At 36.6% G+C, this 25,684-nt stretch overlaps 1 protein-coding gene across 1 annotated transcript; it reads right to left on the bottom strand.

Annotated features, from left to right (window-relative positions):
- Positions 1-24,854: 24,854 nt before the first annotated feature.
- LOC129772818 (putative eggshell protein) lies at positions 24,855-25,684 on the bottom strand. Its single transcript, XM_055776307.1, has one exon. The coding sequence runs from the start codon at positions 25,665-25,667 to the stop codon at positions 24,945-24,947; it is 723 nt and encodes a 240-aa protein (XP_055632282.1). The 5' UTR covers positions 25,668-25,684; the 3' UTR covers positions 24,855-24,944.

The following is a 25,684-nucleotide window of genomic DNA, read 5'->3' as shown; positions in this document are numbered from 1 at the left end:
AGAAAGCTCCAGCTTCCATGCTTCTAATTCTATCGAGGAACGATAACACTGGAAGGAGATGAGCAGCGGGCAAGCTGGGGTAATGGTTTTAATAAATGGAAGTGATGTACACTTTGTTCGAGCGAGTATTTCGACGGGACCGAGAGCTGAAGTGGGATCAAGAAAATGAAGTAGGACAGAAATTATGCTTTCACCAGCCAGACCGAGAAGTATACTCTTGCCGAACGGATATCCTGCTGGCGAAGGGGTGAGAATGTGGAGTTTACTGTTAAAGTTGATATAAAGGCTTAACGGAATCGTTTTCTCATTTCAGCATATACTGATTTGGCTCAATTCTTCAAAACCACTTGAGTATCTTCAAGCTGAAGAGTGTGTTTGTTGTTTGCCAGAAATCGTCGGATTTTAATTTGATTTGTTTTCATTCTTGAATGGACTGTTTGAATTTGAAAAAGTGTATAAATTTCACTCTGACGGTTCTGATGGCGAATGGATTTTGATCTCTTAAGTCCAGGAAGGTGATGTTGAAGCTCCTGGTTTTTTTTTTTATTAATTCTAATAATAATTTTTATTAAAATGTTTTTACAGGCTCAGTTACAAAGGTTTCAAGGAGCCAAACTCTTAACTATATTTTTACTATTAATAATTTTCTTAATTCTACGTTTATTGAAATAGGAAACCGATTACTCGCGGTCGACTCGAGTTGAGAAGGGTGACACATTTTCCTTAGGAAAAGGATGGGATGTAAAGAGATTGTAACAATGTTCACACTCACGCTCACGCTCACACTCACATTCACATTCATACTCACACATCACACTGAATTCTTAAAAATATCCTTACATCTAATGTGTATTAACAATTTAACTTATTCTAATGTTAGTAAGTAGGGGACCGATAGCTCGCGAAGGATGAAAAGGAGGGGAAAAGGATGTACAAACAATCACACTCGAAGATTGATAGTTTTAAGGAAAACATATATTTGGGACATGTAATCAAGGTTTAACCGAGTCAACACATCTCTCACCGGCACATTGGGCTGCCTTCCTCTAGCCCGAAGAGAGTTTTCTAAATTCGATCTGTCGACAAGATATAACTCGCACGATCAAACAATGTTCGATATCGTGGTAACCATGGCCACAAACGCAGAGATTGCTGTCGGCAAGCTTGAAACGAAAAAGTAGCGCATCTAAAGAACAGTGATTGGACATGAGTCGGGAGATGATCTGAATAAAGCCCCGACTCAAGTCCAGACTTTTGAACCATGGAATAATCGAGTGAAACCACCGGCCCAATTCATCTTCGTTCCACTTGCGTTGCCAGTTAGCGATTGTATTTTTACGAACTAAAGAATAAAATTCATTGAAGGCGATTTGACGCTGAGATAAATGGAACACAAACACGGTTGGGAATATACGAAGAAGGATCAACCTGTATGAATTGATGAATTCATGATATGAACTAATGAAGCCAGAATTAAAATTTAGCTCGATCAACTAGTCAAAATTTCCGATCACTACTGGATTCATAACCTTACACCGAATGAGGATCCGAAGAGATAGTAAATTGAAGCGATCTTTTTGTAGGAGTACGCCTGTCAAAACCTCGAGACTCATGGTATGCGTTGAGGGCATACATCCTAACGCAATACGGAGACAAAGATACTGAGTTCGCACTGAGAGAATAGTTGTTCGATACAACATTATAAGATCATCGGGATGCCGGTAATTGTACGGAGAAAGTTTATTCTTTGTTGGCATTTTTTACTCAGATAACTAATATGGGTCCCCCAAGTACATTTGGAGTCGAACCAGACCCCAAGATACTTGAATGACATAGCATGAGTGATCGATTTACCCAAAAGTTGAAGCTTTGGTTTTGCTGGTCTATGCTTCCTAGAAAAAACAACAATATCTGTTTTCTCCGTGGAGAATTCGATCCCTAGCCCAATGTCCCAGGTTGAAAAATTCTTCAAAGTATCTTGTAAGGGTTCTTGCAGGTCAGATTCGTTTGGTCCTAAGACAGACACCACTCCATCATCTGCAAGTTGTCTTAGGTTGCGATTTTGTGTAAGGCAATCGTAAATGTCGCTTACATAGAAGTTGTTCAATAGTTAGTTTCATAACACATATTATTTTCATCAATATAAAAAATTGTTATGGAGTACCGAAATCGATTGACACAAAAATTTCATCAATCCATCATAAAATGACTGAGAAATAGGCGTTTGAAATTGGACATTTTCAACGATGTGCTCGATTTACGATTTTCAATTTGTACTCTAATATGTTCCCGAAAAACGTCCTACGTCAAAAATGCTTCTACGCATATGTTCAAATTTCAACAATGACAGAGTTATAGGACTTTTTTTGTTTCGGACGCTGTTGCCTCAAACTGGTTCTACATTGAGAAGTACGCTACGGAAGACTATTCTGTTTCTTTCATTCGAAATATCAGAAAATTTAGTACAGGATATAGTAGTGGAACATCAGAATTAATGGATTTTAATAACATTTTGGAAGTGAAAAACTTGAAAATTAATAATTTTTAATATGTTATTATTAATTTTATCCTAAATCATATTAAACTATATTGTTTCTATCAATTAAATTGAAGCTCTCTAACCGCTCTACAATTTGTTCTTTGACAACCAGCTTCTATCTTTCTTAAATTGGCTGCAATATCGATATAAACAATTCGTGGTGAAAATTCAAGCAAAATCTTCAAAAATCACGATTTTTACTCCACTGTACATGTAAAAGCCACTTAAATTTCACCTTAACGTTGAAAGGTTACATTTTTTCTTGAAATAAGTCATATTTGACACATAAAAAAAATATTTTTTTCCAAACTGTATATAATCGAGTCCAAAATTGTACATAATCGAATCACAAATAATCGAGTATGTATATAATCGAGTCCGACCTGTATCGCCTTTTTTTTCATTACCTCATTTACAGTTGATTTTTTTTACTCTTTCAGCAAAGGGTAAAAAAATGCTGAATTTTAGGCAAATCACCTGCTTAAAAAACATTCTTCACCATCTCACATGCTGCACTCAATATTTTCTTAAGTGGTCTGGGTATATTGTTCAGCATCATATGTAGCGCTTTGCCTAAATATTTTTTCCTAGGTGATTCAGTTTATAATTTCATTCAATTTCAATTTCATGATTTTCAGATTCGTTTTGTGATGGCTATCGATTTTCTAAACAACATCCGAAATAAAATAATCAATGAGTTTCCGGACCCCAAACTATTATGTATAAGAACTTTGTTCCAGCACCTACTTTTATCTTTTCCAAAAATTAAAGGGAAATTAAAAGGAAGAAGGGCTATTAAATCGACGTTAAAGTGAATTGGAGCTGGAAGAAGCTTCTTAGGATAATAAATTCAACAATTATTAAAATTTCTAAAACTAATCTTGGACACCATCCTGTTTAATTTACTTCAATTTGACAAAACTCAATTAATCTCCTAACATACTTTTTTTTTATATCTGTATTATAGTGACTTTCAACTCATTTGGCTGGTTCGTTACTTTTACTTCCATTTTTGGAAGTGAGAATTGAACTCGTGATCTTTAGCGTGAGAGGCATGAATGTTACCACTACGCCAGATCGCCTCCGCATCTTAACATACTTATAAAATCCGCATAGACACGTACTGGTTTAGCCGATTCCATTTATCAGTACTGTCGAAAAAGAAACTAGGATAGGGCAATCTTGGATCGATATTTAGAAGGTCGTTTTTTCCATTCCGATTTTTTTATCAATTGTTTATACTCGAAAAATCGCGGAATTCGTTTTTTTTTCTTTCGATTTTTCGATCTTAGATTTTTTTTTTGTAGTTTTGTTTTTCAGTGTTTATCAATTTTTCTTCTCAACACCTGAAAAATTGTGTAAACATAATGTCAACATTTGAACCACTTCATTCCACTTTCTGACAAAATTGTTCTACGAGATTTACTGTACGGAGGTGACAGCATCAGAACCAACGCCCAGTCACACGATCACTGAATCGGTTGCGACCGAAAGACAGTCGTATAGCACGGTTGGCTTTCATTCGACCATTGCTAGCTGATTTCTAGGCAGATACTTGTTGAATTTTTATAATGCTTTTTCAATTAATTCATTTAATGAGATAAGTCCATGTCGACAAAATATAAATGCCATGAAAATTTATTTTTCAGGAATTCAAAGTTTTTTTGTGTACAAAACAAAATGGTTTTGACGTTTGAATATAAATATGAAATTTTTATCATTGTTTAAAGAAAAGACCACACTCATAAAGAAATTGATAAATCGGAAAAAAGGTTTTTGATTTTTAAAAGATCGATTCGTCATGATCGGTATTTTTTATAAAGATCGCAAATCGTAAGTAAACAAAACAGGTTCAAGGCAAAACTACAGCAATCAAATAATCTGATAATACAGCCATTTCATGCCAAACTGATATAGTGGTTCTCAGATTTTCATTGAAAGTTGTAGTTTTGTTCCTAATCGCAAAAGATTTGACGCGATTTTGTTTAAGTTTTTCGTTAGGGTGACCATATTGATTTTATGGTGGTTCGATTTAAAAAAAAAAACTTTTCAACTACTGAACCGATTTAGATGATCGACATATCAAATTTAAGCCAATCAGCTCCTAGGGAAGCATTGCAGAAATTTTTAATTTTGTTTTCATAATCATTGATTGTATTTGTTTTTTATAGTTTACATGGTTTCGGGACCAAGGGCGTTATTTTTTTTTAAATATTTTTTTCTTTAAAGCTGGGGATGTTTTACAACATCTCCAAAAATCAGAGATATGTTCTTTTTCATTTTATGAGTTATGAGTTTTTTCAACCACTTGCAAATAACATGTTTCTCCGTTACATGGAATAAAGTTTTGATACAGAAAATATGATAGAATAAAGACAGACCCCTCCCGTCTTCTCCCCTTAGAGAAGTGTCCATTCACCATAGAAACGTTTCGTATCCCCGAAAAATCTTCACATGCCAAATTTGGCTCCATACGCTTGATTAGTTTTCGAGTTAGGCAGAAGTTTGATTTTTTTATGACAGCCCACCCTAAGAGAGGGGGAGGAGTGTCGAACCACCATAGAAACATTAATTGCACCCTAAAACCTCCACATGCCAAATTTGGTTTCGTTTGCTTGATTAATTCTCGAGTAATGCAGAAATTTGTGTTTTATTTGTATAGCAGCCAGCACATCCACCCCACCAAACACACCCTTTCCCCCTAAAAGAGGGGGAGGGGTCTGAAATGAAAACCTTCCCCGGCCCCAAAAACCCCTACAAACAAATTTTCATGTCGATCGGTTCAGTAGTTTCCGATTCCATAAGAATCAGACAGACAGACAGACAGAAATCAATTTATATATATAGATAGATTTTGCACAATAACAATAAAAATCCAACAAAAAAAATCTATAGGACGATTACATTGCAAAAGACTACGTAAAAATTCTAGAAAGACATATAGTCAATGAAAAAGAAACAGGTTTTATTCACCTACAATATTGCTTTATGAAATCTTGAAAGTTGAAAGTTTTCCGTTCCGAAAAATTTGGTACATGTTGCTGACTTTACAATAACATAAAAAAATAAAATACTCGATCAATGGCAAGAAAAGAAGACTAAAGTTTATAATTTGCATAATGATTCTCTTTTTGCTGAAATGGATATACGTGTTATTGTGTGGTAAACATTCTCGATTAGTTGTCATCCTACACATTCAATGTTCCACTATGGAAATGGAACACAAAGCAAGAAAATGTGTTATTCGTCCAGAACAACGGGACACCGATCCGAGTTCTCCGCTTAGTTCAAGTCCTGCGGAGGTAGCGTGGAAACCGCAAACATTACGCAATTAGAGGCATCAATGGAGCACCGCATAATATCGTTACTTGCTGAATATCGTTAATATCATCGAAACGTGCGAAGTAAAATAACAGGGCCTTTCAGGAATGTAGTGCTCCCAGAATTTCCCGCTCCAGGATAACGCGGGGGGCTAAATATGCCAAACCTCACATGAAGGGAGATGATTGTGGCCTTTTCAGCAGACTTTACGACAATAATAATCACACCCTCTGTTATCATTCTATGTCCAAATAGGGCTAGGGGAAAAGTTGGCATCCGCGGCTGCCAGCTCAACGAGCGGGACACGTGAGCTATCAATGAAATGCCGTATGAATGAATGTTTTTTCCGGTCTCTAATTCGAGCTTATAAAAAAATAAACACAAACAGGCAAATGGGACTATCCAATTGCTCTCGCCACGTAGATTTTAATCAATTCCGTGCTTTGTGGTTGTTTCAATACCACGCCGGTATGAAATATATATCCGAACCGTAACCAAAGCTGTGTGAGTTTAGATTGTCTGTCTGTCTGTCTGTCTGTCTACTGCAGTGAATAGTCACAGCTGGTTCTGTTTAAAAAATAAATATTAAGATTGATATTTATGCCGTTGTTTTGATATCCCCTCTTCTGTTGCGATATTTGTTTTCTCTACTCTGGAATCGACCTCCCAACTCGAGCCAGTATTCCAGATTCATATGCCACATGAAAACATTCACGCACACTTATCCAGAACAAGCCCAATAAAAACAACCTGTTTTCCCATAAAGGTGTGGTTTATGCCTGTGGAACAACAACGACAGGCAACAACGACAAAAAACATGAAAACATATTATTCTGTGGTAAACAACGCGTGTTTAGATCAAAATGTATCGAAATTTGTGGACAGACATGTCAGAGATTGTGCAATGGCAGCAACCTATTTGATTCGTCTGATGGAAAATAACGGAAGCATAAGATGTGGTAAAGTGAGTCCCATGGATGAGCAGTTGAACGAATTGTAGTTTATATTGTTTCTTTAATTCATGTATTTGTAAGGGTGCTCAGACACTGATCGAAACCAAATATTTTACACTTTTTGACAGATAAAATTTGATCAACATATACTGATTATATAAATTCGACATAAAAAAGGGCGGGTTATATTTATAATATAACCGCAAGGTTGACGTGGCTCTACCTTAGCTTAGTAATCATTTGTTTGTATTGTTTAAATTTTTGATTGAATGAAACAATTTCCAAATTCAATATATTTGCTTTGTAAGTAAAAAGATTGAACGAATGCTATTTAAGGTCAATTCATGCATTGTGATAGATTATGTTCTTCGTTACAAGTAAATTCAATTACTCTACTAAGACTTACAAAATATGTGAAAGGAAGAGTTATCAAACGATTATTGTATTTTAAATTTCCCTCTGAAGTTTGCATCTCTCTAGTTTCTGCACTTCTCGAACCGCGAATTTGCTTGATTCGATGAGCTTCAGGCACTCAGTTTCGATTTTGACATGTACGTCGAACGCATATTGTTTAATCAATAGGCGTTATCGCAGTATATGGTTATCAACATTTTGCCTAGTGATCAAATGGTATGCGTCGAAATTCAGTGAGCGGAAGATATGAAAACATATCCTTCAATCCAATCATGAAAAACCGAGCCAAAGTGTTGTGTTCGTATCCGCTTTTGTAATCCGTGTTAGATAACGCCTCATATTTTACAGTTATTCAATTGTTTATCTAATGAAATATAACATTTCATTAATTGCTATAGAAATATTCCCTATCAATTGATGCAAACATCTTTCCGATCCAGTGAGAAATATTCGAGTTAAAAGCATTCTAAATGTTTATTTTTTCCTGCATGTTCTGTGTTTAGGTTCTCATTTTACCATCTCATATATTCCGGTTAGATGTAGTCTCACGTCAAAATGACAAGCAAATATTTTATTGTTGGACGCCTAAAATATTTTAGTCTGTTCGTCAAACCTATCGGTACATCATTAGGTTACCTTAGATATTTCAGTCGATTTTTTTCCATCTTCGAAGTTTGACTTTGTTTGCCACTGTTGATAATGATGAACAGTATTTGTACATATTTCAAACCAAACTGTCAAATATTTGACCTCCGGACAAACAATGTACGACCACCTTAAGATTCGATTGTAATTTTTACGGATGAAGATCACAACAGAAATTTGTATAAAGTCTGCTTCATTTAATATTGGAACAAATTCTTTTGCTCATTGTGGCGCTCCTAGTGGACGGATTTGGAAACTTTTTTCACCCACGTGTCGGGAAATTCATTACCTTTCACCATGTATTTATGTCATAACACCAAACGATTGCATTTTGTAAACAACCGCCATGGAAGCCGAACGGAGAGATAAAATTGTGCACAGTTTTCTTGAAAATCCATTGTTGTCGGCATCTAAGCTAGCTAAGCAGCTTAAAATGCCCAGAAATACCGTATGGCGTGTTATCAAGCAGTACAAGGAAACATTGACGACGGCTCGGAAGCCGCATTCGAAGCGTCGGAGTGGAACTGTCGACCGGAAACTGCGTGGGAAAGTCATCAAGGCCGTCAAGAGGAATCCCAATCTTTCAGACCGCGATTTGGCCAATAAGTTCCAGGCCGCTCACAGTACGGTGCGACGAATTCGTCTCCGGGAAGGAATAAGGTCATTCCGAGCCAGCAAACAGCCAAATCGGACGCTGAAGCAGAACAATGTGGCCAGAATCCGTGCTCGAAAGCTGTACGACCAAGTGCTGACCAAGTTCGACGGATGTATTCTGATGGACGATGAGACCTACGTGAAGGCGGACTTTGGGCAAATCCCAGGTCAAAAATTTTATTTGGCGACGGCTCGGGGGGATGTACCTGCAAAATTTAAGTTCGTGTTTGCGGATAAATTCGCCCGCAAGTACATGATTTGGCAGGGGATATGCAGTTGTGGACAGAAAACCAAAGTCTTTCTCACTGACAAGACAATGACATCAGAAGTCTACAAAAAAGAGTGCCTACAGAAACGGATTCTGCCGTTTATTCGTGCCCACGACCGTCCAGTAATGTTTTGGCCGGACCTCGCAAGCTGCCATTACAGCAAAACGGTTATGGAATGGTACGCAACGAACGGGGTCAGCGTAATACCGAAGGACCTCAACCCCCCAAACTGCCCCCAGTTCCGGCCGATAGAGAAATACTGGGCAATCACGAAGCGGAGGCTTAAGGCAAAGGGAAAACTTGTTAGGAACATGACTCAAATGAAGAACTGGTGGAATCAAATCGCCAAAACGGTGGACGAAAAGGGTGTGCGCCGCCTAATGTGCCGTATTACGGGAAAAGTACGAGAATTTCTTCGAAACAGCAATGAATAATTTTTTTTTATGAAAGAGTAAAGAAAATGCTACATTTGTATGAAAAACGAATTATGAATTCGTTAATAAATGACTGAACTACACGCAATTGTTTGTGTTCCAATATTAAATGAAGCAGACTTTAGAAGGAAAAAAACCAGATTGATTATAATTAGAATATGTATTTGCCTAATACAAACGGAATGCATTACGCATTTATTTATTTGTTTTATAGTATTAAAAATCATATAACTTGAGATATTTGCCTCTTTTGGTGCTACAATTTGGTCTGTAATTTGGTATGTAAAAACTACTCATTGATTTCTCGAATTACAACGTGCTAATTAATGCTGTTCAGGTGAAAAAGTAAATCTCGCTTGAAAATATGTTCAAATGTACAATTTAGTTGGTAATTGATTTTAAAATGCTATGACTCTAGAGAACAGTGACTGATATGGTTTACTCGTGCATTACGAAATGGAATTAATTCAGAAAATAAATAATTGAGCGCTTTAGTGGTTATCAAACGAAACAAGATAGAACAAACTCTATAAGTACAAACATTGGTTGGATGGGCACCCCAATAATTGTTTTTGTACATGTGAAACCCTTCCCATTCTAGGAACATTAAAAACATACCTTATGACAGTTTAAAGCTACCTTTAGTCCGTTACTTGATTGTTGAGTGGCATTAGTGTACAAAATCACCATACATAAAACTAGTAAACACTAGTGAAAGTTTGAAAAGTTTGAGTTTGACTTCGACGGCTAAATATTTGGTAACTTAATTTAACTGTTTAAGCACACCGAAACAGTTTGCTGCTTACAATTTTACTGATATACAGTTACTGTTCAGTTGAACATTTCCAAGGATGGGTGACAGGAAATCCGCAGACTTTTCTCTTAGGGTAACGGCACCGAGCTTCAGTTGAAGCTTCTCTTCCACAGTAACCACGGTTGAGGGACTCTTCAGGGCACTTGGGTAGTTCACTTAGCGAAATATACTGTATTGGATGAGCTAATGCAAACTCTTTCGAGTGTCTTGAAAAAGTCAGTTTTGCCTCTATCCACGAAAGATCCCGAAAGATCCCGAACAATTGCGTCAGCAAGTTGCATTCAAATGCCAATCAGCCAATCAGCGCGTGCCACTTCATGTAGAGAACATGCTTAATGGTCTTGTTGTTGTTGTAATTGTTACCGGAAAGTGTGCATTAAGGCAAGAGGGACTAGAAGATTCTAGAAGGCGTGATTATTAGTTTTAGTTGGAACAATGAAACAAAAGGCGTCTAGAAGGTTCTAGAAGGTCTTTGATAGTTATTGTTGGAAGCCGTTTACTGGCTGCTTACTCAGAGTTCATAGATGGGCTTGAATGGTGAATTACAAGACCGAACAGTTACTATGAAACTAATGCTTTGCATACGGACAGATCAGAAATTTTTCATCTGCAGATATCTGCTGTATTATTGTTGAAAAATATTTATCAAGAAATTAAGATGAAGTGGTCTGGTGTTCCTGAAACCATTGAAATAGGTTTGATCATCTGAATGATATGACTTGATGATTCCAACTACATTTCATTTTTAGGTTCCGGTCGTAGTTGAATGTCTCTGGGTTATGTTTAACGACGAATCCCTGTGAAAGCTATTTGCTGCGGGCGAATTCAGTATTTTCAGCGGATTGCACTTCTATATTCCCTGGATTTAGTTAATGCCTTTTTTTGCTTTGAGCTGTGAAAAACTTAACTATCAATGTTTAGACCGCTATGTGTTTTCCTAACACGAACTAGACCGATGTTCTATTCCGTGTTAAGGAAAGGCCTTGTGGTCTACACAAATATACGGGGAATTTTGAAACTCTATTCCCAACGGTGTTTTAAAAAATTAACTATTGCAAGTTTTATAATTGTATTGCAACAGATTGTTAGAGAATGTCCAAATCGGTTGGTGAAAAAACTTCATAAATCTGTCATGAGTTGTCTGAGCACAAATCTCTCAAAACTAGACAATTTTCGTGACACGACCGATATCTTTACCATCGAGTTTTCTTATGTGTACTCACCATATGTTCCCGAAAATGTAATCCTGCGTCAAAATGTCTCGATAGTTCTTTTAGATATTTTCAATCCAAGAAGTTTGAAAGCAAATGAATTTTCAAGACAGTATGAGTGCACTTTGTCAAATTTCCATTCTCTGTGCTTTAGTAAGATGTAACAAAAGGCTTGCTACGCCCAACTGCCCGCATGTACTCCTTCCCAGGTTCGGCTCAAATCCAGCCAAACTAGGTTTCTCAAGATAAAGGGAAAACAACACGTTTATAGATCCTAACGAGACGGTCTTTATTTGATACGCCTGCCCTAATTCCCTAACTCCTACTCGGTACAGGTACTCACAAGTGTAGGAGTTAACAACAACATCTAAGCCAGGATAACCCAGCAACATAAACAACGAGCCACTCAACATCATCATTCCATTTCTTAATATAAACAGAAAACCGCTTAGCTAGCCGATGGATAAATAATACCAAGAATCAATTAGTGAAATATTAAACAATCTCACGGTCATCGCGAAAGAATAAACAATCTCACGATCAGGATTAGACGCGAATATCGCGTATGAAATAATAAACAATCTCACGGTCATCGCGAAAAAATAAACAATCCCACGATCAGGATTAGACACGAATATCGCGTCTTACTAAAATCTGTTATAAATATCAGGGCAAATGAATTGTAAGTTCAGTATTAGTCAGTATTAGTATTAAGATAGAAGTGAATAAACGCACAGTGGTGCAGTGAAAAGAAAGAAATTGTTTTTTTTAGATAGTTTTAGAGTATAAGAATTAACTGGCGCCCGAATAGGGACCTGAGTGTTGCAAGTAGTTAGTGAAGTGCAAGTGCCTAGGAGACAAACTTAGTAATCCGAAACGAAAGAGTTAATTGGATACCAAGTGACCAACATCGCACCAGGAAACCGTGATCCGATAGAGGATATCACATTCCTGACTTCACTACCGAAACTTATCTGGATCGCAGGGAACTGCAGCCGTACGTACCAGCGCCATTAGTAACCAGGACAGCTAATCACTCGGCCTAGGTGAAAAGGATCACGCGGACGTGCTGAGAAGGAGAGAAAGACAACACCTCAGGTTCCAACCCAACGAGTCTCTACTGCACCCGGCAGTGTTGGGAAAAAGGTGATAATAGGACACCGGTAACAAACCACTGAACACGCGCACCGGAGCTTTCCAAGAACGGCACCGTAAGAGGATTGACGTCTGGAAGTACGTTGTCCCGCAGTCTTGTGGTGTTCCCACAGGATGTTCAGGCTAGTAACGTAAGTAACCATTTTCTATCAATCATACAAGTGAATCAAATAAAAGAAATATATCAAGTGAAATACAAAAGTGAATTATAAAACATAAAACAAAAGAGCAATTTATGAAGTAAAGATATAACATATAAGAAAAACAAAAGCAAAGTGAAACAACGATTCTAGATTAAGTTTTATCGAAACGAAAAAAATTGACGAATTAACGAACTTATTGCAACAATTCCATTTCAACATGGAACAACAACAGTATCAAGATATTTTGAATAGACTCGCTGCACTGGAAACTACCAGAGCCGAGCCAAGTGACATTGATACTTCAGATCCACCATTATATCTGACATCATCAGATGGTACACCTGTGGACCCAGAGAAAATTGAAAAGATCCCTGATCTCGTGAAAGATCTCCCTATTTTTACTGGAAATCCGAATGAGGTTTGTGTTTGGTTAAGTGATGCAGGAGGTTTAGTACAGTTGTACCAACCTTCAGCAACAAGCAGCATAGACACCAAAAATAAATTTCACGTAGTATGTAAAGCAATTCGTAGGAAAATCCGAGGTGAAACAAATGATGCACTAGTAGCATCAAATGTGAACACCAATTGGAATCTCATCAAACGTACTCTCTTGACATACTATGGAGAAAAAAGAGATATTACAACATTGGATCATCAGTTGATGAATTGCCAACAAAATCGTAGATCATTAGAAGACTATTACGATGAAGTAAATCGTATCCTTTCTTTGATTGCTAATCAGGTAAAGACGGATGTAAGATTCCAACATCCCGAAGCATGCAGAGCAATGATCGACATGTACAATGAAAAAGCAATCGATGCGTTCGTAAGAGGACTAGATGGAGAGATTGGAAAATTCCTTAAAAATTACAGACCGGACTCCCTCGCAAGTGCATACTCCTATTGCATTTCTTTTCAAAATGTTGAGTTTAGAAAGAGTCTCGCTAGACCAAAGCCCCCAGAAATACCTCAAGGCCCACGAAACTCAATACCATTAATTCCTCAAAGAAATAACATACCTAATCTACCCCCGAGAATTCCTCCTAGAAATATTATGCAGAACGGAAAGATAAATCTAAATAGATACCATCCTTATATTCCAATCAATAATCCACAACCCTTCATAAGACAACCATTTGTCAATAAACCACAGAACGCTCAATCGTTCTTCCGCCCAAAACCACCACAGTTCAATAAAAATCCATTTCAAAAACCTGAACCAATGGAAGTTGATCCTTCCATTAGAACAAAAATGATTAATTACAGTAATAGACCCCAACAATCTCATCAAAATCATCCCTCAAAAAGACCTCGATTATTCAACACCGAAACAAATGAAAAGAAACCGCCAGACCCAGAATGTGGATTCGAAGAAAGATATGGATACACACCTTCAGACGACGAAGAATATTACCCTGAAGAATCTTCTACATTTGAAAGGTACATGAGAAATATTGAAGCTCAAGAACCAGATGATCTCGAAGAAATTTCTGAAACCGCAGAGTTAAATTTTTTAGAATAAACTCCGCGTTACCATATTTTCTTTACTATGGTAACACAGAAACTCCCTTGAAAATTTTGATCGATACTGGATCAAACAAGAATTACATTCATCCCAAATACGCTCAAATTTCACATACCACTAAAACTCCATTTTTTATATCATCCGTCGGAGGTGACATCAAAATCAATAAATTTTCGAAAGCTAAATTTTTTAAACCATATTCAGACCTTATGGTAAAATTTTATCATTTGGAAAAATTAAAAACATTCGATGCAATAATAGGGCATGACACACTGAAAGAACTTAAAGCTATAATAGATACATCAAATGAAAAATTAATCATTACAGATAATCACGTAATTCCACTTCTCCAACACCAGCTACAAGAGGTTAATAAAATACATATTCGAGATGAACACCTAACAGAACCTCAAAGGGAAACACTTAACAAATTTTTAAATAACTTTCAAGATCTATTTCAGCCACCAGATGACAAGTTACCATTCACCACAAAGGTAAGTGCAGATATACGAACCACGGACGAAAACCCTGTGTATAGTAAAACCTATCCATACCCACAAGCTCTAAAATCAGAAGTCAATAGACAAATTGAAAAACTTTTAAATGACGGTATTATTAGACCATCTCGATCTCCATATAATTCTCCAGTTTGGATCGTTCCGAAAAAGCTAGACGCATCTAACGAAAAAAAGTATCGCATGGTCATAGATTATCGAAAAATAAATTCAAAACCCATTAGCGATAAATACCCTATTCCAGATACTTCAGTAGTTTTAGCCAATTTAGGCAACAATAAATTTTTCACAACTCTTGACTTAGCTTCTGGATTCCACCAGATACCAATGGCACAAAAGGATATAGAAAAAAAAGCATTTTCGGTAAATAATGGAAAATATGAATTTGTACGATTACCATTTGGATTGAAAAATGCCCCTTCAATTTTTCAAAGAGTTATGGACGATGTTCTGCGAGAACATATTGGAAAAATTTGCCACGTTTACATCGATGATATCATTATTTTCGGAAAAACCTTCGAAGAACACTTGAAAAATTTAGAAACCATCTTTAAAACATTACGAAGTGCGAACTTTAAAATCCAACCAGATAAATCAGAATTTTTGAAAACAGAAGTCGAATTTCTAGGTTTTATAATTTCAGAAAACGGATTGAAACCAAACATGAAAAAAGTAGAATGTATTCAAAAATACCCAGAGCCAAAAAATCTCAAAGATTTAAGAGCCTTTCTAGGACTTTCCGGATACTACCGACGTTTTGTAAAGGATTACGCTAACATTGCGAAACCCTTGACAAAACTTTTAAGAGGGGAAGATGGCCATCGCCAGATTCCTAAAAACCAATCAAAAAATTTTCCCATCAAATTCGACATCGATGCAAAACAATCCTTTGAAACATTAAAAGAAATATTATCTTCAAACGACGTACTAGCATATCCAGATTTCAAAGAAACTTTCATTCTGACTACTGATGCTTCAGATACAGCATTAGGAGCTGTACTATCACAAAAATTTCACGATGCAGAACGACCAATAACTTTCATTTCAAGAACACTCTCTAGAGCAGAAGAAAATTATGCTACAAATGAGAAGGAAATGCTCGCAGTAGTATGGGCTTTACGCACTCTTCGAAACTTCATTTACGGAGCTAAACTAAAAATATACACCGATCACCTTCCCTTAACATTCACATTATCCCCTAAAAACAACAATGCTAAACTAAAACGATGGAAATCCTTTTTGGAAGAACATGATTACGAAATGTTTTATAAACCAGGAAAATCCATCGTTGTAGCTGATGCATTATCCCGTATACAAATCAACTCTTTAACTCCTACACAGCATTCAGCAGAAGATGATGACAACTCCTTCATACCCTCAACTGAAGCCCCGATAAATGTCTTCCGCAATCAATTAATTTTTACAATTGGACGAAACTCTAGCTTTGAACAAAATAGGCCATTCGAAAGTTACCACAGATATATCTTTACAGAACCAAACTTTACAACTAACTTCTTAAAACAGAAAATGAAAGAATACTTAGTACCAAGAATTATTAACGGAATTATGGCAGACGAAAATACTATGGGACAAATACAAGATATATACAAAGAAAATTATAATCCCAAAATGGTCAAAGCTCGATTTTCTCAAATAAGAGTAGAAGACATAGAAGAGGTAGAACAACAATTCGAAGAAATCAAAAATATCCACAATTTCGCTCACCGTAACGCTAAAGAAAATTCAATACAACTATTAAAAAAATATTACTTTCCCGGAATAAATAAAATGATCCGATCATATGTTAATACTTGTGAAATTTGCAAAACCGAAAAATATGATCGTAAACCTCAAGAATACATACCTATAAAAACACCTATGCCACAATACCCAGGAGATATTGTTCATATTGATATATTTGTCTACAATGCAAATTTCCTATTCCTTTCATCCCTGGATAAATTTTCAAAATTTCTTAAAATCAGACCAATAAAATCCAAATCAATAGTAGACATTAGAGATCCATTAATGCAACTTCTTTATGATTGGGACGTGCCAGCACAAATAGTAATAGATAATGAAAGTGCATTTGTTTCAAACATAATAGAGCAGCAAATCAGAAATCTAGGAATCCAAATTTTTAAAACACCAGTGCATAGATCAGAAACTAATGGACAGGTAGAAAGATGTCATTCAACTATCAGAGAAATAGCAAGATGTATTAAGGCACTTAACCCAGGTATAACTGTAAACAATCTAATTCAAGAAGCTGCACATAGATATAATAATACAGTACATTCATTCACTAAGCAAACACCTAAAACAGTTTATATAGGAGACAACCCAAACAATTTAAGTTTTTCTGAATTTGCCCAAAGAAAAGAACAAATCAATAAAAAAATATTACAATTGTTTAAAGACAAAGAAAACAAGATCGTACCCAAAAATTATAAAACATACATACCAGATAGCTATGCATACGAAAAAACTTTTACCAATAATAAAAGAAAAAGTAGATACAATATTGTAAAAATTAAAGAAAACCACGATACCTATGTAATTGATTCCAATAACAGAAAGATACACAAAACAAATCTTAGAAAAGACACAAGCAATTGAAAAATGTACAAATCTCTTACTTTTTCAGATTCGCCTTCTGCGTATCAATAGTACATTCAGGCATTTATATACACGACCTCACGAATAATCCGTTAGCCATTATACCGTTAGGGAAAGCCAAGGTCAAGACAGGGTACGTAAGAATTGTACATCCGATAGATTTAATTCAGATAGGCAACACAATAGCAAATGTTAATGAAGAAATACAATTGAATCCATCAAGCAATCCATTATATGAACTTATGCAAATAAAAAATTATAAATTATACGAAACATTCCTTAAGTTAAAACCATTTGTAACAAGACAGAAACGATGGGATACATTAGGCACCGTATGGAAATGGGTAGCAGGTAATCCAGATGCAGAAGATCTACGAATAATCAACGCAACGCTTAACTCCCTCATTACACAAAATAACAAACAAGTTATGATCAATCAAGCTATAAGTAACCGAATCCAAGAAGTAACTGATTTAGCCAATCAAATATTAGCAATGGAAAGGCAAAAAGCAAAAAACCATTCCATTGAAATCAATCACCTCATGATATTATCAAACCTAGATTCTCTTCAAGATCAAATAGAAACACTGGAAGAAGCAATCTTAATGGCAAAACATGGCATTCCAAGCAGCAAGTTATTATCCATGCGCGACTTCAACACAATAGCAACCTTTTTGGGAAACCACGATATATCCGTTACATCATTCGAAGAACTCCTAAGTAACATTAAACACCACTCATATTGCATATATTCTGAAAGTACCTCAATTCTCAAAGAATATCTATGAATACGAATATATTGACTCTGTCATTAAAAACAACAAACGAATCGCATTACAACGCAATTACCTTATGCGAAATATTACACATATATACGAATCAAATCAACCATGTGAAGACCAAGGAAACTATTTTCTATGCGAAACCACAACATTAACCTCAAGTAATGATTGCATTAACCGACTCATCCGAGGACAGCATTCTAATTGCATTTTCGAAAAAGTGTACTCAAAAGGATTAATCAAACGAATAAACGACGCTTCTATTCTCATCAATAACGCAATAGTAGCAGTCTCATCAAATTGCAGCAATTCGAACCAACAACTCAATGGTTCATTCCTCATCCAATTTGAAGCATGCAGCCTACAAATCAATGGAGAATTCTTCTCTAATTTCGAAGCCATCATACCTGGACGACCATATCATCCTACAACAGGTCTACTAGTTACCGAAATTGACACTCTCGATACACCACCTGCCGAGTATTTACAAAACCTAACATTGGAAAACAGAGAACAACTAGAAACAATAAATCTTCAAAATAACTCACTTACATGGAAGCTCAACTTATTTGGATCATTTGGAGGAGTAACGTTTATTTCAATTATCGCCATCATCGGATTATTCCTATACAATTCCCGGAAACCAACTATCAAAGCAGAATTCAACATTCCAGAAATCAACAAAGAAAATATCGCCCTTGAAGAAACACATTCTCCAGTCAGCGGAAAAGATGAAATAATCATAACAAATCCAGAGTCAACATCAGCAGAATTAACAGAACATCGCAAAAAAGAAATTCAATCATTTATCAATATGCCATCACCATTTAGAACAATTCAACTTTGAGGACAAAGTTACTTAAGAGGGGAAGAGTTAACAACAACATCTAAGCCAGGATAACCCAGCAACATAAACAACGAGCCACTCAACATCATCACTCCATTTCTTAATATAAACAGAAAACCGCTTAGCTAGCCGATGGATAAATAATACCAAGAATCAATTAGTGAAATATTAAACAATCTCACGGTCATCGCGAAAGAATAAACAATCTCACGATCAGGATTAGACGCGAATATCGCGTATGAAATAATAAACAATCTCACGGTCATCGCGAAAGAATAAACAATCCCACGATCAGGATTAGACACGAATATCGCGTCTTACTAAAATCTGTTATAAATATCAGGGCAAATGAATTGTAAGTTCAGTATTAGTCAGTATTAGTATTAAGATAGAAGTGAATAAACGCACAGTGGTGCAGTGAAAAGAAAGAAATTGTTTTTTTTAGATAGTTTTAGAGTATAAGAATTAACTTAGGTGTGTCGTGTCAGGACCCGTCGCTGGTTGCCACGGCTTTCGACGGAGATTCTGATCGTCTCTCGTTCCTGCATTGGTTCGGCTTTTCGATGGGGATTCTGGTTGTCGCTGCGATGTCCTCTCGATCATTCTTCGGATTCAGGGTCTGGTCTTCGGCTAGATGAATCACCACGCCACATCGGATTTAACTATTCGTCGACTGACCACCGATCTTCTCAACAAGATCACTGCGCGTCACTGCACCACCGCTACAAACCGCTGGTTCATTTATTTGAACGAAGGTGTCTTCCTTTTTTAAGAAGAGACTTAATTAAGGAATTACAATTCCAAAAAATCTTCGCGGATTGAATTTTTGTTGGTTGATCGCGTCTAGTATCTATCGCGTGGCTCAGACAAGTCTCGACTCGATCCCACCGGAATCTTAACGACCCGCCAAATCCGGGCTCTCAGTAGTGCTAACCGCAGCGATGTTTTATGTGTCGTATAATGTTGTTTGTGTTAATTCGTGTATGACTATGTGCCGTCTTTTTTAACCCTTAAATAGCTATTTTATTGTAATCTGTCATTTCATATTCATTAGGTTTTATTTATTGAAATTATAGGCATATAGTTTTTATCAGTTTAATTCAAAAGACTATCTAGCTTTTTATTTATTTATTGTCCTATAAATGTATTTGCCTCTTTTTTAATTTTAACAATACAGTGGGCGGAGGCAAGCTTTGGCAAACAGCGAGAGCTGGCAAGTGACTTGTCACAAAGAAAAAGATAAATATGATTTGTTATTTCTGGTAACGCCAACCGATAACGCAAACGTTTGCATCATATTGTAGGACATCACGTTATATATGAATCTCGATAAGAGATGATTCGAACAGATACGAAGGCTATATGAATAAAAAAGGTGAGACGGAAACAAATATTAGAGATCTCAACTAAGTACTAATAAAAGTGACGCAAGTAACACTACGTTGAGACGGCAAAGTTCCTCTAGGAACGATAGTGCCATTTAAAAAAATAGTTATTGTATTAAAGTTTTGAGTTAATATTAATTTAATTTTAAAAACATATTATTTATCTTGTGTTAATAAATTTTGATTTTTCTTAATATCCAATATCCGGACTGAATTTAATCATACAGAATTCAATCATTTCAATTGCTTTCTTCACGTTACGACCCAAATTGTTAATTTACTCATTTATTTGCTCATTTGCTCAAGTTCAGAGTTCTCAAACTAAGATACTTGCGGTAGAATTCAACACGTTCATTGAGCACCGAGCTAATCATTTTAAACTGACCAGAGGGATTTCAAAATTTCCGTATGACAAACTATTGGCAATTTTCTGAAACATTTCCTAGAGGTTTTAATTTTGCGTGAAAATAATTCCGAAAAAAATCACGTCGTGTGATTTCTTTGTTCTTTCTGAACACTCGGTAGTCAGTGAAAGATTGTACCGAGTAGCAGGTTTGAGGTTTTGTTTGTTATTGTTTAAGGACATGATAAAAACAAAGAGGATACCGCACTATCTCGCTTGACACTTGATAAGTCGCAATGCATGTTGTATATTCCGTTCACACTTGTTAATCTTCCAATATTCGATGAAAAGCAAGATATTTTTTTTCTAGTTCTCTCACATTCCCTTCTGAAACTCAGCATAGGGATTTAAAATAGCATATCTCTGGGCTTCCTGGTGCTTATTTTTACATTCAGAGTGATACAGATATTAAAAAATAAATAAACAGACGGATTTCGCGCCAACCATCTATGGGATGGGCATGACCCTCTCAGAACTTTGACACTTTCTGGGCGTGAAGACCTTGCCTAATTAAGCGACTTGACATACGCAGTTTTCTGAAAATTTATCTAGACTAACATATGGAAAGGGCCAAATATTTTAGACCAATTCATTTTCTAACAAAAACTTTTTCAATATTTTATTGAAATTAACCTTATTTAATTTTTCAATGCAGAAAGCCAACCCATGACATTAAATCCTTTTTTATTCATTTGATCTTATACCGTGTACATTAGGGTGGCAATGGATGTATAAAACTTCATTATCGCATTTCAAAAACCGACCATGTACATTTTGTTTATTTTTGTTCATAAAGTTTTGATTTTTTGATCCTCGAAAATCTTCCAAGGGAGGAGTAAAGGAAATTTGGAACCATACCTTCATTGCCTCTCAGGCTAAGTCGAAATTTTTTTTCGAGATGACACCATATCTCGACGTTTCATTCATTTTTAAGTCATTTGGCATCGAAAAACAAATCGATTTTCCAAATTTCCTTTACTCCCTTGGAAGATTTTCGAGGATCAAAAAATCAAAACTTTGAGCGCTTTGAGGCACCCCTAAATCATGTCCGATCGAGCTGAAACACACGACACTGTCTGCAGATGTTTATACAAAAATTGATAGAATTTGTCAGAAAAATAATCGAATTTTCTAGTCCGATGGAGTAGCAGCACACTACAAAAACAAAAAGAGTTTCGCCAGTCCGTGTAATTTCAAAAAAGTTTGCGGAGTAGAAGCAGAATGTCATTTCTTTGCTACCTCCCACGGGAAAGGACCCTGTGATGCAATGAGAGGGACTCCAAAAAGAATGACAAACAGAGCAAGTCTTGCCCAAGATTGCAGAAATACAATCCAAACACCACTAGGGCCTTATGATTGGACAGTTCAAATGACAAATGTATCACGAAATTGAATTTCTGTTACGTATCCAAAGAACAGCATGCAAAAAAGGTGAGTGAGCTTGAGGAACTATTCAATTACGGGAAAACAATATCGGAAACAGAAAAATGTCATTGCTTTATTTTTGTAGATGAAAATAAAATCGCAGCTAAAAGGTTTTCAAATTCAGTAGATGATCCCAAAATCTCCAAAATGTTAGATAAAAAGAAAAAAAATAGGAAAGATATGATGAGCGTATCTTTTAGGATCTGCTAAGTTAACATGGTATAAGATCAAATGAATAAAAATGAACTCAATGTCAAAATATGTCATAAGTTTTATTACATTTCATTTGAAATAAAGACCTCTAAAACACTCATTCAACATTTTTATTATTGTTTATTTTTTTTTAATTTTGGGTTGGCTTTCTGCACTGAAAATAGAAATAAACTTAATTTCAATAAAATATTGAAAAAGTTTATGTTAGAAAAACTTTTTTGCCTTGAATATGCACAAGTTGCGATGTATGGAAGAGTTGCAGGGCACATATTTATCTACCATTTATCTACCATTTCATCAAAATCTGAAATGACCATTTTTAGAAAATCGACTTTTAGTTTTTGAAATCGATTTTTTTCAGTGTAGGATTTCAAAAAATATTTTTTTATGATTTTTTTCTGAAAATTTAATTATTTTCCTATAACTCTTCCATAGATCACTTTTTTGTAGGACTTACACCCAGAAAGTTTCATTCATTTTTGAGAGGGTCATGTCAACATCTGGTCGAGTTGGCGCGAAATCCATCAGCAACAAAATTTTTAAAGTAGAATGTTATTTAACTGTTGTTCTTAAACCCTTTACCCTTCCTTTTCGTCTTTTGCAAGCTATCGGTTCCCTTCCATTAGGATAAGTTGAATTGTAATACATATTAGATGTAATGATAGTTTTTAAGAATTGAGTGTGAGTATGAGTGTGAACATTGTTACAATCTCCTTACATCCCATCCTTTTCCTAATGAAAATATGTCACCCTTCTAAACTCGAGTCGACCGCGAGTAATCGGTTTCCTATTTTATTAACCATAGAATTAGAGAAACATGTTAATATATGCTAGTAGAAATATAGTTGAGAGTTTGGCTCCTTTAAACTTATATAACTGAGACTGTGAAAATAAACGATTCAATAAAAAAAAAAGTTATTTAAAAATACTTTGTCAACGTGCTGTGTACGAAGCAAACCAGAGAAGCTAAAACATAAGTTAGCAGCAACTGTCCGGTTAGTTGTCGTTCAGTGGTCACGTGTGGACCACATTTGTGTACATGGGATCTGCATCTATGCTCCGTCTGGGTGCTTCAAGCCCGTTTAACCGGCTTGCCATAAGTCAATGTTTCCTACCAAAAACGAGAGCACACATTTAGCCTTGACGAAGACTCAGTAAGCTAGCATCATTGAAGAAGAAATTATTTCAATAACGAAAACCGCACAATTTTCATGATACTTGAAATTCATCTTTATCACTGTATCTGTAAATCTCGAATGTGCATCCAACTGTTCGGAGCCCTTATTCTTATAAAATTATTAATGATAACCAACCAGCAGAGCATAAATTTAAGCACCAGGATAGATTTATTTCTTACGGAACGATTCTCACACCCCCTCCCCTCCCCCTTTACCGTCTTCCATCTTTGCTAAGTTCTCACATTCAGCTATGCTACCAGAAGAACGAATATCTGGCCGCATGCCTCTGGCAAAAGTGTGGGACTGTGTCTATCCCTTCCATTCCCTTTTTAGGGATGCTATGCAGCCCTGGACTGAATGCCACTTTTACTTCTCGCCTCCGCCAAACATTAAAACGTCATTATATATCATACCGAAATTTTACCTTCTCTCGTATCACATGCACTTAAAGCTCATGATATTCTCATTTACTGAAACGTCGCACCCACACATTTGAGCACATATGCAGTCCAACTCGGGGAGGAAGCGACGTGTAGAAAAAGACATCAGTTATCGTGTTATGCAAATTAGTGCATAACATGGTCTAGTTTTGAGAAAATGTACCACAGACAAATGAAATTCTTCTGGTTCAAATTTTTATCAGACCGACCAGAGAGAGAGAAAGAGATTGTAACATTTGTCGTTTATCATGGATAACCAAAAATCACTTCTCCTACAACAAGAATGCACAGTCACCATGTTGGCAGTGCTGCCGCTTGACAATGAGCGCCAATTCAACTAACTTTCCGATTCACATTTTAACGCACGATGAATTCAGAAATCGCCATCAACGAAACAATAACATCCTGGACATCCTGGAGTGAGTCCGAACCGGCTGATGTGCCATTACCTTCCAACTTGGAGCAAATAAAACGTAACGGTTTCGATTCAATTATCTAAACGCTACTTGCATGAGCATTAACATGGATGTTAAATTTAATTAATTTGAAATGCACATATATGCAGCAGAATACGAGCAATTTTCCTCCACGAGCTCGATGCGGAAATTCACTGGAACGAATTTGTGATGATGGAGTTTTCCGAGTTGTTCCACCCGTTTTTCCCCCCCACCAGCCCAAGGAATATGGTTCTGTCTGCTAGTTTGAAAAATTGTAGGGGGAATGGCTGTGTGTGAGCACACCCGAGTGTAGGACTAAGTTGAGCGCTTGGAATACAGCGTCTGGAGTGGAGCACAGAAAGGATAATGTCTTGTGGCTGGAAAAGGGGAATAATTGAAACTCACCGACGACCGACTTCTAGTGTGCAAAAGTTGCTAAGTATAATCCAATTTCGGCGATTGTATAGGAACAAAAACGTAGAATTATAACGCACAATTTGAATGATTTCGTCGCCATGGGATAACAGAGAAAGTTTAGAAGAAAAGAAATTTATTTAACTATAGTCAATACATTCAATATGATTTAATTTTTTGATTATCTATGTGGACAGCCGGTTTCTCGCTTAGTGGTCTTTCTTGTGGCTCCACTTCTTCTTGTGTTCCTTTCCGCCCTTCTTGCCAAAGTCCTCTTTGTGGCTCCAGTGCTCATCGTGGCCGTGTTCCGACTTGTGGCCCTTGTGATCGTGGTGGTGCGATCCCTTCTTCTTCTTACCCTTCTTGCCGTAATGGTCCTCGTGATGACCCGCCTTCTTGTGACCCTTCTTCGAATGGCCACCCTTCTTGTAGCCGTGTTCCTCCTTGAAATCGCCAAACTTCTCATCGAATGCCTCGTCGTGATCTTCATCGAAGAATTTCTTCTCCTTCTTCGACTCGTCTAGCTTATGGATTTCGTGATGCCCTTTAGTCGAGTGACCCTTCTTGAAGCTGCCACTCTCTTCGAATTTGTGTCCCTTCTCACCCTTCTCGCCCTTCTTGCTCTCCTTATGGTAGCCACCCTCGTCGTGATGTTTCTTCTTGTGGCCTCCCTCGTCGTGGTACTCCTTTTTGTGACCTTCCTTATCGTGATGACCCTTCTTGCCTTCCTCGTGGCCTTCACTCTTCTTGTACCCCTTCTCGCCCTTCTCACCGTGGGATGAATGCTCCTCCGAATGGTGATCCTTGCCACCGCCATGCTTCCATTCTTCCGCCTTCTTTTCCTCCTTCTTCTCCTCGTGGGGCCTAGCCTGAACCACCCACAGAAGACAACAGGCAACTGCCACCAACAAAAGTACCCTACCAGCCACCATCGCGACCGTCGATCAAT

This window comes from Toxorhynchites rutilus, chromosome 3 (genome assembly GCF_029784135.1).
Source record: "Toxorhynchites rutilus septentrionalis strain SRP chromosome 3, ASM2978413v1, whole genome shotgun sequence".
Classification (NCBI taxonomy): domain Eukaryota; kingdom Metazoa; phylum Arthropoda; class Insecta; order Diptera; family Culicidae; genus Toxorhynchites; species Toxorhynchites rutilus.
This window is presented reverse-complemented; position numbering and strand designations above follow the sequence as displayed.